Here is a 16582-nt window from a genome sequence, read left to right as displayed (position 1 = left end):
GGTATTTAAATTCCCCATGTCAGTGCCTGGCTCCCCAATTAGACTGCAAGTGCCTCCGTCTGATTCATCAACATAACCCAAGCCTCAGCAGTTGGCTTGGCCTTGGGGGGCCTCCAATGAGTACTTACTAATTCTATGAATGAACGGAATCCAACCAATGAAGTACTGTTATTCAGATGCCCTAGTTCCCTTGGCTCTTAAGGCCTACAACTTCCCACTTTCATTCCTGACCTTTTTGGTTCTATGTACACATGCTCACATACACACTCTCACATAAGCACACCTCTCCACAGAGGCCTCAGACTTCACCCATGATTACTGCATCCTGACATGCTTCCCTGAAAGCAGCACCACTGTATACCTACTTTTGTCTATGTTCTCCATCCCGAGGTACCCCATCACAGCTGCTGCCCTCAGGAATTCCTGCACCATGAGGCAGCCACAGAAATTGTGTCCCTAGTTCCCAAATATCCCTTCTCCCTCTCAACCACACTGAAAGGGTCTCAGCCACCTCCTTTGCCACCCCCAGGCCTCTCAGAGGGGGCTTCAAGCCCAGAAAACAGGAATCTAGCTGTCCCCCATGTCACCTCTGTTGATTCTGTCTGGGTCAGACTGCCGGCTTAGGGCTGTCCCCTTGTCTGCTCCCATCTTCTCTGCAGAATCCTGAGGCCCAAGATGACACCAGTTCCCACCTCAGCCCCTGGAAAGTCTTCAGGTGACAACACTCCCTCCTTCTCTTCAGCTCCTGCCAACAGAGACACGTCAGCCTTGGCAAGGCCTCTGGACATGTCCATGGCCTGCAGAGGCCAGACTCACTGCAGATGGTATTCTGTTCCTACCATGGGCTCCTACATTATGCAGGAGGGTGGACAGGGCACCAGGTCTGCTCATTGCAAGGCAAGCCAATAGAAGGGGGGATATATGCACCTCACTTTGCCAGGGTCCCGCTTCTACCCATATCACACCATTTGTTGGAGGCAGGGAAAAACTGACTTCACAACAGCTGAATAGCCACAAGGTCTCCCTCTATGTAAAGTTCAAAGCTGGCGATGTCAGATATTATCAAGTGCGGTTTTGCACTGCCCCTGGGAAAGAAAGTAAAAGATTACATACTTACCATCATGGGGTGGGTGGGAGATCTGAGTCGCAAAGAAAGCCCAGAAGATGAAAGATGCCTCTGCAGACCTGGGCCTGGGTGTGGGAAGAGAACCTGGCAGTTCTGATTTTGATCTAATACTTTCAGGCCCCTCCTATGGACATCAGATAATACTGCCTCCCAGAAATGAGGAGGAGTTCACCAGTCTCCTTATTATAAGACTGAAAGGCCTATGCTTAGGTAATTACCTTGCAGGAATTAGAAGCTGAGCTGAGCTAGAGCAAGTATCAGTAGAGGCCTCTTTACAGATTTTATTTTATTTCATCCTAACAGTAGACCCCAGTGGCAGAAACCATCATTTCCACTTTACAGGTGGGAAAGAATTATGATCCAGTTGAAAAGGAATTTTAGAACCAGGCAAGATTTAGGTTTGAACTCTAGTTCTGCCACTGAGTGTCAGTGTGACCATGGCAAGTTCATTGACCTCCCTGAGCCTCAGTCTTCTTCATCTGGAAAGTGGGGATTACATAAGAGATTGGCAAGGGCTTATTGTGATGATTAAAGAACATGTATGTAGAGCACCTGGCACAGAACAGGGATCATTAAAAATATAACAAGAAATATTAATAACTATCACAATATTTACAACGTGCCACATAGGAATATTCATTCGTCCCACAGCCCTATGTAGAGAGACTGCTCTTGTCTCCATTTTATAGATAAAAAGCCGAAGGCTCAGAGGAGTTAAATCACTTGCACAAGTTCTCCTGGCTAGTGAGTGACAGAACTAAGATTTGAGTCCAAGCAAAGGGACTTTGTGTGTATACAGCTGAAGCTCAGAGAGGTTGTGACACTTGACCAAGGTCACACAGCCAACCTATGGGAGAAAAAAGGGTCTGGATGCTTAGTTTTCTCGTTCTAGCTCAACTGTTGTGCCCCTCAGCCTCTTTTGTTACAGATAAAGGGTGGACTGGGCTTGCTAAGAACAGGACCTAACTTGGGACGGGTACAGTAAAAGCACTACATAATAAATGAGTTGTCGAGCTGGCCAGGACACTCCCCAGAGCACTGGGAGGGGGAATTGGACCCTTCCCTGGGTATCATGTGGGAAGCAGGCCTCTTCTGACTGTTTATTGTTTACTTATTCACAGCCTTCGATGATCTCACACTTGCACACCCCCGCAGGGCCGAGGCGGCGCGGAGGCACCCGGGTAAAGAAGATGCTCAAGACAGCATTTGGACTTGAGGAGGCTGAAATAGCAGGAAACGGTAAACTCCAGGCTCAGGGTGACTGTGTTCACTTGGGGGTGAGAGAGAGACTCACCTGGGGAGCCTGGCTGGAGAGGGAAAGCTGCAGCTGAAGTTGCCGTGGGAGCCTGGACGGGCCTTGGGGCAGCACCACCCCCGCGCTGCCCCTCACCACGCGGGTGCTGCGGGCTGCCTTCCTGGGGCGTGTGTAGCGCCGGGGGGTGGGGGCGGGGGCTGCACCCCCACCCAGAGATGGCTGGCGCTGGCTCCCTTCCTCCGCAGGTTGTTCAGACACTCCCAGAACGCCCAGACAAGGGACCCCGGTGTGTGGAATGCATCCCATCTTGGATTTATTTTAGATGGTACACCCATCAGCAAGACAGCGCGCGCACACACACACACACACACACACACACACCCGAAAGCCATTCTCTTTCCAATTTCCTTTCAACACTTCTGATTATTCCAGGACAAAGTCTCATTTTGCTGCCAGAAGCCCTTTAACACCTCTCTATCCGTGATTATCTTGTCTTCTCTAACAGAGAGAAGGCCTCCAGCTCAGAATTCCGAGCTTGTGATAATATCTAGGCAGAACTTTAGAACAAGTTTTTTCACTTTATTTTTTGTTACCTTCTATTTACAAGTGATACTGGTTTTCTATTTTCTGTAGTGATAAAAAGTTTCCTGTTAAAGAACAGTGTTAAAGGCGGGGAGGGTATAGCTCAAGTGGTAGAGCGCATGCTTAGCATGCAGGAGGTTCTGGGTTCAATCCCCAGTACCTCCTCTAAAGATAAGTAAATAAATAACCTAATTACTTCCCCCCACCCCCGCCAAAAAAATTTAAAAATAAATAAACTATAAAGTATATAGTTAAAAGCAGGTACTCTGGAAATCAGACTACTAGGTTCAAATCCTAGCTGTGCCATGCCATTTCCTGCCTGTACGATCTTGGGCAAGTCACACAACCTCTTTGTGCCTCAATTCCCTCATCTGGAAAGAGAAAATAATAATAATGGCATCCTCTTCTTAGGTTATTGTGAGGATTACATGAATTAATGTATACAAAGGGCATGGACTGGTACCTGACATCTAGTATACGCTGTATAAATGTTTGCTATTATTAGGTCAAATGGGCAAAAAACCCCTGAGGTTTAGAGAACACTTCTTGGGCCCAATCCCACCACTTTCCACGTGAGGAAACAAAACTTTGGAGAAGAAATTAAGCAGCTGAGCTAGGATCTGGGCAGATCTCTGTATCTCCAATCCATTTACCAGCCATTTCAATCTTCACTAATATAACCTCTCAGCCTCAGTTTATTCATCTGCAGAATGGGACTAATACTATTTCACTGGATGTTGGGATGCTGTGTGTAAAGGTGGCTCAGAAAATGAGTTGGTATGATGTCTCCAACGCATTTTCAACAGGGGTAATATCACCCCCATGAAGGCAGAAATTGGTTCTTTGGGGGGAAAAAAAGCAATCTTACTCTTTTAGGTATATATAGCACAGATATACAGTATATTTGTGTTATCAAAAGTGCATGAGGAGTGGTGATTAGGAAACAAAATGTCTGAAAAAGTCTCAGGGAGCAACATGGGAAAAGAAGTTGAGAAATACTGCTCTTAACCAAGATTTTTCCAACTTGGGTTGTTACTCATAAATGTGTTGTGAAATCAGCTTAATAGGTCATAACCAGCATTTTCGGAGGAAAAAAATGAAGAGGAAAAAGTGATATAGTACAGTGTGCACTGCACATAATAAGAATCAGTAAGTATTGTGAGAAAGTTCAAGTTCAGTTTGGCAAGGTCTCTTGTGGGTCGTTGTAAAAAAATGATGCAAGTCATTGCTCTAAACGACTATTTTTCTTTTTCTCCCCTCATTATTTATCTCTCAGACAAGCCCGTGCATTCTTGCACTGTTTTACTCTGAACAGGAAGAACTTGATAAGGAAAGAAAGAAATGTGGAAGACAGTGTCCTGCATCCAATGAAACTAGGGTCGACTCTTACCAGCTCACGGCCCAGGACTCTTCCCTTCCTTATTCCGTTTTCCAGGGTAAGCCACAGCTACACAGGAAAAATCTGGTGGTGGTGCCTTCAGCACCAGAGGAGAAAATCACTCCCACTTTGCTGCCTCCCCTCCTTCCCTCCTTCCTCTGCCTCCCTTTTCCTCCTCTCCTCACTGCTCCCAACTTGGAAGGCAGCAGCCATGCTGATCTGAGTCTGAGTCCTAGCTCTGCCATTTACTGTGCAATCCCAGGGTGAGTCATCTAACTCCTCCGAGCCTCAGTTTTCCCAGCTATAAAATGGGGAGATGATTTGTAAGATTGTAGCGATACTTAAGTGAGAGAATGTCTAGAAAGTGTATCAGTATCTTAGTGCTACCAGTGCTCATAATAATACTGGCTAAAAGGCCATGAACCCTGTGTGAAGTTGTTTATACATGTTAACTCTATTTAATCCTCAAAATGAGCTTACACAGGAGTAAGGAAGGTAACAAGGCAGATGCTAAGTCCAGCTGCATGGTTTCAAACAGTTCAGTAGCTTTTCACATGTTTGGTTTTTAAACAATTTTTAAACTATGTATGATAATATAAGAAGCTCTTTTCACATGTTTAAGGGCCATCTATAATTCTTTGTGACCACATAGCCTCCCTTTTAAAACAGCTTTCCTCATAACCCCACAGAATGACTTTAGCTTACATCTTATTGGCCAGACCTCTAACTACCAGGGAGGCTGGGAAATACAGTTTTTTAAGTAGGCACATTTCAGTCCCCAACAAAACAAGGAAGGCGGTAAGAATGGATATGGGTTAGGCCAGCAGAGGTCTCATCTTCAACAGTCTTATCTTGCTCTTGGTTTAACCTTTAATTTAATTTTCAAAGGCATCTCCAGAAGGGGGAAATGGATTAGCTAAAGAAGTAAGAACTGTTAGCAGAGATAAGCTCTGAAAATGTGGCTGATGTGTCTAAATTATATTCAATGATCTTTTGTTTCTTTTTGTTTTCATCTTTCAGTTCCTTTGGGAAAGTGAGCTTATGAGTTTTCTATATCTGATAACATTAAAGAGAATGGTATGTTCAGAAAATGATTGAAAAAATCCTCCCTCATTAACTTCCTGACTACGTAAATTTGGGCAAGTTTCCAAACCTCTCCGTGCCTCTGTTTTCCCATCTGTAAAATGGGTACAATAATAATTCCCACTCACAAAGTTGTTTTAAGGAAATGATGGTATTTTTAAGCACTCAGATCAGTGTCTGGCCTATAGTTAATGCTATATAATTAGCATTTAATGAGCTGGCATTATTATTATCTCAACTTCACAGATGAAGACTTGAGGCCCACAGAGACTGGCCCATCATCATTCAGGGAATGGAAGAGCCTAAATTTGTTTAGCATTGTAAAAATTCCAGGTGAGTTTGAATAAAGTGCACAAATTTTAAGAGTATGTCTTGAGAACATTTACATATGCAAACACTCATGATCTCTGTAAGAGCATTCTCAACCCCTCAGAAGGCTCTCTGGAGCCTCCTCTCAATCACTAAGTCCTCCAAACTAAAAGCTGTTCTGATTTTTCACCAAAGATATTTTGCCTGTTTTGAATTCCATCCAAATGGAGCCATACCGTATGCTTTTTAAAATTATCCACGGAGCCTGAATTTGAAGCCCAGATGGTTCCTCCCTAGAAACTGCCGTCTTAACTACTACCCTATACCGCCCTCTAAAGCAATGACTGTTTAGGCTGCTCTTATTTCCCCCACCTCCTCTTCCTTTCCCCTCTTTCAGCTCTACCCCTGAATTATAGCTGCCCATCAAACCATCAACGAATTCTCATTGGTCAATTCTGAATTAGAAGGTTTCCCCCTGCAACTCTCCTTCCACCAAGCAGGCCACTCCGCCAGGAAGCATATGATAGGGCACATGGGTCAAGAAGTGGACCAATGGGAAGATGGCATATTCCAAACCGTCAGCCAATCCACCAATGGGAGGGTGATGTTCCCACCCACTCTAACTGCCTCCGCAAAGCTGCATCGGCCTCGTGCCCTTGCAGTTTGACACCTTTCTTAGACACTAAGAAGATCCCCTTTAAACTGCTTAAGGGATGCAGGATGGCAACCCCTGACCCCTCCAAGTCCCTCCTGGCCCTTCCCCACCTTTCTCCTCCCTGGAGTGGACGGGAGGGGAGGCTTTTCCAGACAAAAATAGCATATATGTAAATATTTATGTTTCCATCGGTTCTCCTATTGTTTGTTTTCTTTTTTTAGTGGGATAATGCTTTGATTTTTCTTTTTAAAGAAACATTATTTTTAAAACTTCAATTATCTTTACAATTTGAACACCTGCCCCCTCCCCCCCTTTTCTGAGTTCTGGGTGCTGATGAGAATCACCAGCCTCCCTGTGTAGCCTCCACCTTGCCCCTCAGAGGTGAGGACCTAAGGGAGGGGAGATGTGACCGGAAGAGCTTGGGGTGGGGGGGACAGAGGATGGGATAAGGTGAGTTAAGAGCAGACATATAATTACAGTTGAAAGAGAAGGAGTTTTAAGTTGTGAGATGGACTGGGAGGTGTAGACCAGCTTCAGGGATTACAGGGAAAATGAATAAAATTGTTGGGATTGGATTGATAACAAAAAATTAGGGTGTCTAATTGCCCTGGATGAGGGCTATTTAAAGTGCAGTAAGGATCCCTAAGAGATTGGGAAAGAGCTACACCTGGTGGCTTTTTTGACGGTTACAGATAGATGGATCCCATAAGCCACTGAGTTACTGGGGTGAAGAGGGGGCTCTGAGTCTGAGGGGCACTGTGCTGAGGTGTTCTCACAGCCATCTTTTCTCACCTTCTCTACCGCAGACAGGCATGACCCTGCTCTTTGTGCTGGGCTGCATCTTCTTCCCGTTGAGCTTTGCTCTCCTTTGCTGGAGTCTGCAGAACCACTCCAACCTGCGGATGGAGAGACCAGAGGCTGTTTTGGTGGCATCTAAGTAAGAGGAGAGGGTGAGGGCATCCTTCCTGGGGCCAGGGCTGGAGGAGCTGATCTCCTACTTTCAGGAAGAGTTAGTGGTGAGAGCAGAAGCAGATTATGTGTGTGTGTGTGGAGGGGGTGCAGTATAGAATCAAAAGACACTGGCTATGGGATCTTTTGCTAGTCATTTACCTCTCTGAACTTCAGAGCCACCGTTTGTAAATGGGTTTAAGAAGAATACCCACCTTCCATGCTTCATGCAGATGTTGTTTCAGGGTCAGGTGAATTCACGCCTATAAAGTAGGGGTTGCAAACTCCTGCAAGTAATCTAAGGAGAGTAGGCTCTGCGGGGACAGCATGATCTGGACTCATGTTCATCCCATTGAATGGGGGCAGTGGCTGCTCAGCTCCAGCCAAGCATCATGGAGTTAGAGTGTGAGCCCAATGTTGTCTGATCTTCTGACTTTTCCTTAAAAGAAGCTGAGCTTTTATGTGAAATCTACTTTTCAAACACTGACACATAACTTAGAATTTAAGAAAATACTATACTGGCAACACCATACCGGCCAAACAAAACATGTTTATGGGCTGGACTGGGCCCTTGTGCTGCAAATTTATGATCTGTTTCACAAAGATTAATAATATACCTGTGAGCTATCACCAAACCTTAGGGAGGAGAGGGAGCCTGCAGCAGGCAGAACTTACTCGAGTTTCCGGAAGACAGAAAACCATTGCTGCCTTTAATCCCCACTAAACAACTTGAAGCCATAACTCCTTGACCATGTCTGTGGTCCTCAACCCAGTAGTCATGGTAGCCTGCTGTCGCTCGTCCTCCCCCAAACTCAGCACCACCCTGTAACTATGCTCATCTTTGGCTTTCGAGCTGTGCAAACATGGGTTTGAAAACCAGCTTTACCAATTCTCATAGCTGTGTTATCTTGAGCAAGATTTTTTGTCTTTTTTTTTTAATCCCTAAGACTCAGTTTTTTTGTCTATAAAAGATACTACTATCTGGGAAGATTAAATAATAATGAATATAAACTACCTCTTCCTGTGCCCAGTATATAGTAAACATTCAGGAAGTATGTCCACTCTTGTCTCTAAAATTGTCCCTGACTTCTGCCTAAGGCCTGAGACCTCTCCTGGGCTGTTCCAGAAGCCTGCCACTAGAGGGCAGCAAAAAATGCAAATCCCAGTCCTTTGATTGCAGAGATGATGGGTGGCCTGGGCTTTGGACAGGCAAAGGTAAATTGTAGGGTTGCTATGGAGGACAGGCTTGGAAACCAAACAACAGTTTGGGTAGCAGGGTCCCACATCATGCAGAAGTCTACAGGATAGTTGGGTTCAGGACGAGAAGGTCAGTCTCCAGGGAGGCAGCATGGAAGGGTGAGAAGCCGCTCAGAGGCCAGTGTGGTTATGGCTGGGTCTCTGACCTGCAGGGTGATCCTGGCCAAGCCACTGGGGCTTAGCATTCTGGCAGCTGAATGAGGGGCTTGAATCAGCCAGTCCCCAGGGTCCTTTTCCACTTAGAAACTGGGCTGTTCTGTGAAGTTGTAGAGGAAATGGAGCCGGGAGCATAATAAGCCTGAAGAGAAAGAGAGTGACCAGTGCTTAGGGGAGGCCAGGAGAGGCCAGGCAGCCAGAAGGACACGGGCAGGGGCATCTTTGGGCTCGAGGTGGGTTTTCAGTGAAGCAGTGCTTCCCTACCCTCTTCAAGCTGCTCTGCTGCCTAGGGTGAGGGGATTCCTGCCTCTTCTTAACTATATGAGCTTGGGGAGGGTCACCAAAAATCTCGGGACAATTTCTGGACCTGTAAAAAGAGGAAAAATGCTGTTACAATAGTTAGAGGAGATCATGGGACCGTCTTGCAGTGGAGTCAGAAGATAGAGGCGCCTCCTGAACACCAGAGTTTCCCTCCCTCTCACTGGGGGTGAAGGTTGTGGGGCTTTCTGGGTCTGGAGGACACTGTGTTGAGATGTTTTTAGTCCCATCCATTCCTTACTCTCATCCTTCAGAGACAGCAAGATACATCACCTTCTCCTGCTCCTTCCTCCAGGGAATCCTCTCTCTCTCGCTACTGGAGTGGGTGCCTTAAGCTGGGACCCCAGCAGGCTGCTGAGGGACACGTGTTGGGAGGCTTTGGCTGAGGAGGAAATGGCAGGCATTTGCAAAGTGCTGGTGGGAAACAGGGTCAGGCCCGGCTGAAGGCTCAGGGTCCCTGCCCAGCTGGCCAAGGAGCCCCAGGCCACCTCCCTTCCCAAGAGGAGAGCCAACCCTCCCCTGGCCCTTGTCCTCAGCAGCCCCCTGTGCCGCAGCTGCTGTCTCTTTAAGGGCCTCCCCCTCCCTCTTTCTCTGCTCCCCCCCATCTCTCTGTCGCAGCCGCTGCTGTGGCTCAGAGCTGCATGGGGAGACGCTGCTGCAGGTCCGGTTTCTTGGTGTCTGGTCGGTGCCATCATTTCCCCACCCTTTCCCCCGCCCTCCCCAAGCTGGTGACTTCCCCTCCCCCTCCCCCTCCCCACCGAGGGGGCAGGGGGCTGGGCATGAACTCTCTATAATGTCCCATGTAGCCTCCCAGCCGGGCAACGGGGACTGTGACGGCAGCGAGAGGCGGGAGAGCAGTGCTGACCGCTGACCACTTGCCCGGCCGCTCCTCTGTCTCCCTTCCCTCCTGCCCTCTCTCCCTCCCTCCCTCCCTCTCAGAGCTGGCACCACAGTCCCACCCCTCACCCCCTACCCCGCCTCCTGGGGCCCTCCCAGCCTCTCCACGTAAGCCCCCCCTCCCCACCTGCCTCTCTCCCTCCCCTCCCCCATCCGCATCCTCCTCCTGTACCCTCTCCCTCTGTCCTCTCACCAAGTCCTCCCCTCATCTTTCTCCCAACCCTCTGGCTGGCTTTCTCCTGCTCCCTTTCTCAGATCCTCCCTCTCCCCAGTCTCTCCCCATTTCCCCAGTCTCAGCTCACTCCCTTTCTCTCATCCTCTGCCCGGACTCCCCAGCCTCATCCCATCCTAGCCCTGTCCCCTTTGTGCCCCTTTCTCTTTCTCTCTCTCCTGCCCCGGCTTGGCGTCCCTTCTCCACCTCTAACTCCCTTCAGCTCGGCCTCCCTGTCCCTTCACGGCTTCTCCTCTCCCTGCCCGAGGCCTGAGCCATCATGCTGACCCCAATGGTGGCTGGGGGGGTGGTGTTCCCCGGACTCTTCCTCCTCTCCAAGAACACGCTCCAGCGGCTGCCCCAGCTGCGCTGGGAGGAGGCTGACGCGGTCATTGTCTCAGCCAGGTAAACGGCATCCCTTCCCTTCCACCCCTCTTCCCTTCTCAGGCTTTATGGGGATGGAAGGGACCCCAGTGCTTCCATGGACCCTTGGCCTGGTGGCAACTGGGGGCTCCTGAAGTGGTCGGTGGGCTCTACCTCAAAGCTTCCTTCTGTCCTTACTGTCTTACTCGATGTCCCAGGAGACCTCATCCAAACCCAGCCATCTGGTTTACTAGTATTCAGACCGCTCTTCCCTTTCTCATTCACCCTCCCACCCTCCAAAACCGGGCCAGCATGTGACTAAAACATTCCTATAGGATATCAGGGAACAAGGCAAGGGGCAGAGAGCCATGTATTCTTCAGGGCATGTTTGGGGGAATGCGGGACAGAGGAGTGAATGGTGGGACTCTGTACAACCTTGGAATATGGGCCAGAGTTGGGAGGCAGCAAGGAGAGAGCGGGAAAGTGGCCAGGGGGAAATGGGGGCAGCTGAGGGGCCCGTGGATGACTGGTGTGATGACTGGGTAGCTAAGTGGTGCAAGAACACACCTGGGGCATCCCCTTGCCATCTGTGCTGTGCCCCCTCCTGCCACCCCACCCCAGGAAGGGGACTTGTTATTAGCCACTCATTCCTCTCACCTCAAGATGACCTCCCTGGTGTCCTCCTGAGAGCAGGGCGACTCAGTGTACACAACTGAGGGAGGAAGACGGCAGTGAGGAGTGGGTGACCTGAGTAGCTGCAGGGGGCCAGTCCAGGAGCCTTAGGTGGCAGGGCTGAGCCCTGGGCAAGGCAGCATTGGGAAAAGATGGGCAGGCAGTGACTTCAGAAGCACAGTAACTGGACAGTAAAGAGGAGAAGCCGAGGGGCGCATCCCCTCCCTCTACCACTGCTCCCTCTTCCTCCCTAGGCTAGTGTCCTCTGTCCAAGCTGTCATGGCCTCTACAGCTGGCTACATCGTCTCCACCTCCTGCAAGCACATCATTGATGACCAGTAAGTGCCATGAGACCATCTTGGCCCCCACTGCAGCAGCCTGTGTGTATGTATGACCGCTGAGTACCCCAGATCACCCAGGGGACTCCTCCAGTGGTCCCCAAGTCCTTAACTTGGGCCTGAGCAAGTTAGCTGCAGTAGCTGCAACTCAACACCCAGGGGTAAATTTATCCACATCCTGTCCTTAAAGGTCAGAGCCAGGAGGAGAAGGAGTGGGGAGCAAAAAGGATTCTCAAAGCAGTTCCTAGGTTTCCTGGCCTCTTGGATCATAGTAGGTTCTGAATGTTGTTTCCTCCCCTAGCTCCTGCCACCTTTTCACCCCTCAGACCCCACTTCCAACCAGCACCCACCTGGGGTGCTTCCCTACTCGTGCCGGGCTCACCCCTCACCTCCTCCCAGAATCCAGGTGTCCAGCCCCGGTTCCATGCATGAGAGGGAGAAATGACACAAACAAGGCCACGAATGGTTAGGCAGTGGGGGGAAGGGGAGAGTGGAGGGTGAAAGAGGCCAAAATTTGGCACTGGGAGCTGCTGCAGAGCCTGGTGCTTGCCAAAAAAGCCCAGGCCTAGAGGTGGGGCAGGAGGAGGGAGGAGAGGGGCCCTGTCCGTGGTGCTGACGGGCCAGCTCTAGGTTGACCCAAGGGCTGCAGCAGAGTTGCCTGGGAGGGTGCTGATGACGTCTCACGCTTAACTTCTGGCCCTGATTCCCTTCTCTGGCAGCTGCTGAGCCCCATGGACATTGTCTGGATGCCCCTGACCTAGAGGTGTCTCCTCTCTCCCTCCAGATGAGTTCCCTTATCTGTGGAGTGAGGTCCATCTCTACCTGGAAAGGCTGCTGTGAGGGGGAATTGAGTTATGTCAAATGCCTAGAGCAGCTCTGGTCACACACAGAGGATGCTAAACTCTTTCTTCAGACCCTGTTCTGGGCACTTGGCTTCCTCCTGCCTTCTCCCCTCAATTCCCACCCTGGGTCCAAGATGAGCCTGGCTTCCCACATTTCCTTCTCCCACCTTCTTACAAAGGTCACCTTCCAGCTCCTACATTTTCTTCCCCCTAGTCTCTTCTTGTCCCTCCCTACTTAATCCTCAGGTGGGTGGGAGGGATCAGGGTTAATCCAGGGGCGACAGCTGTTCCTACCTCTGAGTACCTAATTGCTGAGAAGGTGGGGATGGGTTTAACCCTTTGCACTGCAGCCCAGGGCCTGAAGGTCCTGAACCCCTACAAGCCAGCAGTGTTTGTGTCTGCAGCAGCTGACTCTCTGGGCCACTCTCTGCTGTAACTTCTCTGAGGCCCATGGGACCCCTTTCTATCTTCCTGTCCTACGTCTCTAACCTGGGCTGTGGCTCCCTCTCCTCTCTCTCTCCCTCCTAGTCACATGCTCCAGCATGGGTCTCAGCTTCTCTTTTCCCAAAATCATTTCCTCTAGAGTAGGCTGCCTGTCCCCTCCCCAGCCGGCCATCCCCAGGACTCCCCTTCCACTTCCCTCTCACCCCTGTCCTTAGCTGGCCTGCCCCCAGCTCTCATTCCACTTTTCCCTTCAGCGGCAGCTCCTCATATTTTTCCTATGTCCCTTCTGGCTGACTTTGCTTTCATCCCTCCACCGAGCGAGTTCTCTCAGGCCTGCCTCTTCGACCTCCCACCCCCACCTCATCCCACCTTGGACCTGTCTCAGGACTACAGGACCTCATGCTCCATGTGCTGACTCAAGAAGAAACATGCAGTGTTGTATATTCATGCACTTTTCATTTTTGTTTACTCTCAAGGTACATGGAACTTTCTCTGCTCTTGGCTCCTTTTGCTCAGCGTTTTTTCCTTAATGCTTAGCTGTACCTGAAAAAAAAAAAAAACCAAGAGATCGGGTCATATTCAAGCAGAACAAGTCATGCTGTCAGCACCACTGGCTGCCCATTGGGGCCTGTCTGTGACCCCTCTCTTGAATCTTCTAGGGGACAGTGGGGCTCAGAGTTAGGGCTATGGAGCTAGACCTCTTGTGTTTATTCCTTGGTCAGGTTACCTGGCCTCTCTCATCTGTAAAATGGGGTGACAACTATACCTCATTTTTATAGGGTTTTCATGGGGAGAAACACATTTATGCATGTAAAGGATTTAGAAGATCAGAATGGAGGGAGGATAGAGCTCAGTGGTAGAGAGCATGCTTAGCATGCACAAGGTCCTAGGTTCAATCCCTAGTATCTCCACTTAAAAACAAATAAACCTAATTATCTTCCTCCACCCCCCCCAAAATAGGGCCTGCATGTGATAAGTAGTCAATTAATATTAGCCAATATGATCTCTCCCCACCCTCCCACCTCTGCTGTAATTCATCCTGACCTCAACTGCCATTCAGATCTGGTGTGGCTTGTTTTCTACCTCTGCCTCTGGTCTGTGGCTGTCTTTTGGTCTCTCTTCCTTTTTCTCCGGCCATGTTGCAGATGAGGGAGAGAACATGAATGAATGAATGAATGAATGAATGAATGAATGAATATGAAAAATGGGTGGGTGCTTAGGTCAGTCTGGGTTTGAATTCCAGCCCTACTGCTTACCAGCTGTGGGACTGCAAGATCCTGGGCATGTTTCTCGCCCTCTACCCTTGGGTTCCACCGTGTAACTTGACAGTCCGTTTCCGTCTCAGGTTTGTTATGAGTATCACTCGAGATCTGACTCCCATGATACGTCCAGCACCGACCCCAGCACCTGGAAGCTGCCCTGTCTGTCTCTTTTCCACCTTGACCCCTCTCTATTTCTGCCCAACAGGCACTGGCTGTCTTCCGCCTACACGCAATTTGCAGTGCCCTACTTCATCTATGACATCTACGCCATGTTCCTCTGTCACTGGCACAAGCACCAGGTCAAGGGGCATGGAGGGGATGAAGAGGGGACCAGAGCACCGGGCAGCACCTGGGCCGTGGCACGTGGCTACCTGCACAAGGAGTTCCTCATGGTGCTCCATCACGCTGTCATGGTGCTTGTATGCTTCCCTCTGTCGGTGGTGAGTGGGGGCTGCTGAGAGCCAGGGCCCCATGTCCTGCTCAGGTCAGAACTGCAGGAGCCTAGGAAGCCTTGGGTCCCAGCAGCAGGGTGGGCCCAGGATGGAGGGTCCCCATGGAGGGTTTACTGAGCTCCAGACCAGTCCCAAACAGCAAGAGAGTAGACCATGCCAGCTGTGATGCTTGGGAGCTGCAGTTGCATGACTCTGAGCCCCAGGTCCATCATCTGTAGTGTCAGATGTACCATTTCCCCTGCAGGTGGGTTGGAGGGATACAGTGAGGTAGTGCTCCGAGCTTTGCCACCGTTCCCATGTGCTCAGACTTTCAGAGTGAAGCACCTCCAAAAGTGACAAAGAGGAGAGAGGGAGGGCAGGTACTGCAGGGAATCCAGGGTCAGGCCTGGCTGGCTGTCTCCTTCCTCTCCTCTCAGGTGTGGCGTCAAGGCAAGGGAGATTTCTTTTTAGGCTGCTTGCTGATGGCAGAGGTCAGCACCCCTTTTGTCTGCCTTGGCAAGATCCTCATCCAGGTGAGAGGGGAGCTAAGTGAATGTGAACTTGGTGGGGAGGACAAGGGAAGGGCGGGCACTTTTAGGGAACCTTCTGGGATTCTTTAAAGGACAGGTAAAGAGTCTCCTCTTGGAGGGGCTATAAGGTGGGGTAGAGGGGAGGTGGTAGGTGGAGGCGGTGCGGGTTCTGGGGCCTCTAACCTGACCCCTGTCCCGTGGTGGGAAGGCAGGGAGGTGGGCAGAGGGGGAGGCGGCCCAGCGGGCTGAGCCGGATCCAGGGCTGAGGCTCCCCGGCCCTCACCTGGGCACCTGCTCTGCCCGCCCCACCCGCCCCGCCCGCAGTACAAGCAGCAGCACACGCTGCTGCACAAGGTGAACGGGGCGCTGATGCTGCTCAGCTTCCTCTGCTGCCGGGTGCTGCTCTTCCCCTACCTGTACTGGGCCTACGGGCGGCACGCGGGCCTGCCCCTCCACGCCGTGCCGCTCGCCATCCCGGCCCACGTCAACCTGGGCGCCGCGCTGCTGCTCGCCCCGCAGCTCTACTGGTTCTTCCTCATCTGCCGAGGGGCCTGCCGCCTCTTCCGGCCCCGGGGCTCCCGGCCGCCCTCTCCCTGCCAGACCCAGGACTGAGGGTGGGGCCAGGGGGCCCTCCTCACTCCTCCCCCGCCCCACCACCGTGGGGCCAGGGCTCTGGGGCTGCCCGGTGGGGATGGGAGCCAGAGGCCTCTTACCCTGACAGCCCCAGGACTGACAGATGGACTCCAAAGGGGTGGGGACATATCCCCTCTGGGGCTGAGGGCAGGGACCAAGTGAGATGGAAGGCAGGGAGAGGGGACCTCTTCTCACAGTGCCTGAGCTGAGGGCAGGCCCCCTTCTGCATACCCCTCTCTCCATCACCACCCCCGGACCTGGAAACGGAAAGGAAGAGGAAGAAGGGCACCCCTTCCCATCCGCTTAGGGCTTGAGGCTATGGGGAGTCTGAGGGGACCGGGACTCAAAGAACTGTGGGGAGGCCCTGCTGCCAAGGCCATCCCAGCCCCTCTGCTGCAAACTCCTCTCAGCTCCCCTTCATCTGGGAAGGAGGGGACACCCTATCTAACTCTGTGGGCTCGCTCGCTCGGGGCTGGCTGTCCCCATCGCTCCTCTCCAGGGGAGGCCAGCCTGAGGAATCTTATTTATTTTATTTATTCACCCAAATTCAAACTTGTTTGTTGGGGTGGGGGGAGGGAGTTGGCTGCTACCCCCCAGCCTTCCCAGTGCTGAGCAACCCCTGGGGCAGGTGGAGGGGGGCGCCGGTCCCTCCCCCATTAGGCTGCACATCTTGCCCTCGGGCCCTGGCATGTCCCTGGTGCTACAGACCTCTCAAGGCTTCCTCCAGTCTGGGGTCGGGGGACCCTGGGAGGTGCTTTACAGACCGCTAATAAAGACGATCTGCGTGAACACCACCAAGGCCCTCTTCACTCAGTTCTTTGGGGCTGGGAAGGGAAGGGGGCCCCTGGGGAAAGTATGATGACCTATGACTCCCAGGTTGGTCACTGAGTAG

General features: G+C 51.2%; 1 protein-coding gene and 2 long non-coding RNA genes across 4 annotated transcripts; 1 reads left to right on the top strand and 2 right to left on the bottom strand.

Moving 5' to 3' along the window:
* The first annotated feature begins 2055 nt into the window (after positions 1-2055).
* TLCD3B (TLC domain containing 3B) lies at positions 2056-16484 on the top strand. 2 transcript variants are annotated; one of them, XM_032460496.1, is made up of 8 exons: positions 2056-2365; positions 4240-4399; positions 5671-5757; positions 7195-7325; positions 11465-11548; positions 14302-14536; positions 14965-15060; positions 15382-16484. In XM_032460496.1, exons 4-8 carry the CDS (start codon positions 7201-7203, stop codon positions 15667-15669), a joined length of 828 nt encoding a protein of 275 aa, XP_032316387.1. In that variant the 5' UTR covers positions 2056-2365; positions 4240-4399; positions 5671-5757; positions 7195-7200; the 3' UTR covers positions 15670-16484. The 2 variants fall into 2 exon arrangements, with proteins under 2 accessions (XP_032316387.1, XP_032316388.1); XM_032460497.1 differs by lacking the exons at positions 2056-2365; positions 4240-4399; positions 5671-5757; positions 7195-7325 and adding an exon at positions 10088-10580.
* On the bottom strand, positions 6247-11470 carry LOC116657563. Its single transcript, XR_004312703.1, has 5 exons — positions 11196-11470; positions 9341-9449; positions 9014-9116; positions 8740-8891; positions 6247-7284 (listed from the first exon to the last, which is right to left on the bottom strand). It is a non-coding gene; the product is annotated as an uncharacterized LOC116657563 (long non-coding RNA).
* LOC106729217 lies at positions 13284-14321 on the bottom strand. Its single transcript, XR_004312702.1, has 2 exons — positions 13879-14321; positions 13284-13377 (listed from the first exon to the last, which is right to left on the bottom strand). It is a non-coding gene; the product is annotated as an uncharacterized LOC106729217 (long non-coding RNA).
* Positions 16485-16582: the final 98 nt, after the last annotated feature.

Source organism: Camelus ferus, chromosome 18 (genome assembly GCF_009834535.1).
Source record: "Camelus ferus isolate YT-003-E chromosome 18, BCGSAC_Cfer_1.0, whole genome shotgun sequence".
NCBI lineage: Eukaryota > Metazoa > Chordata > Mammalia > Artiodactyla > Camelidae > Camelus > Camelus ferus.
This window is presented reverse-complemented; position numbering and strand designations above follow the sequence as displayed.

What these genes read in the sequence shown, in the direction of transcription:
- TLCD3B (XM_032460496.1), top strand. Translation starts at nt 7,201, where the DNA reads ATGACCCTGCTCTTTGTGCTGGGCTGCATCTTCTTCCCGTTGAGCTTT. An exon ending in AAGCACATCATTGATGACCA is followed by an intron (nt 11,549 to 14,301) that starts GTAAGTGCCATG and finishes TCTGCCCAACAG; the next exon opens with GCACTGGCTGTCTTCCGCCT. An exon ending in TTGGCAAGATCCTCATCCAG is followed by an intron (nt 15,061 to 15,381) that starts GTGAGAGGGGAG and finishes CCCCGCCCGCAG; the next exon opens with TACAAGCAGCAGCACACGCT.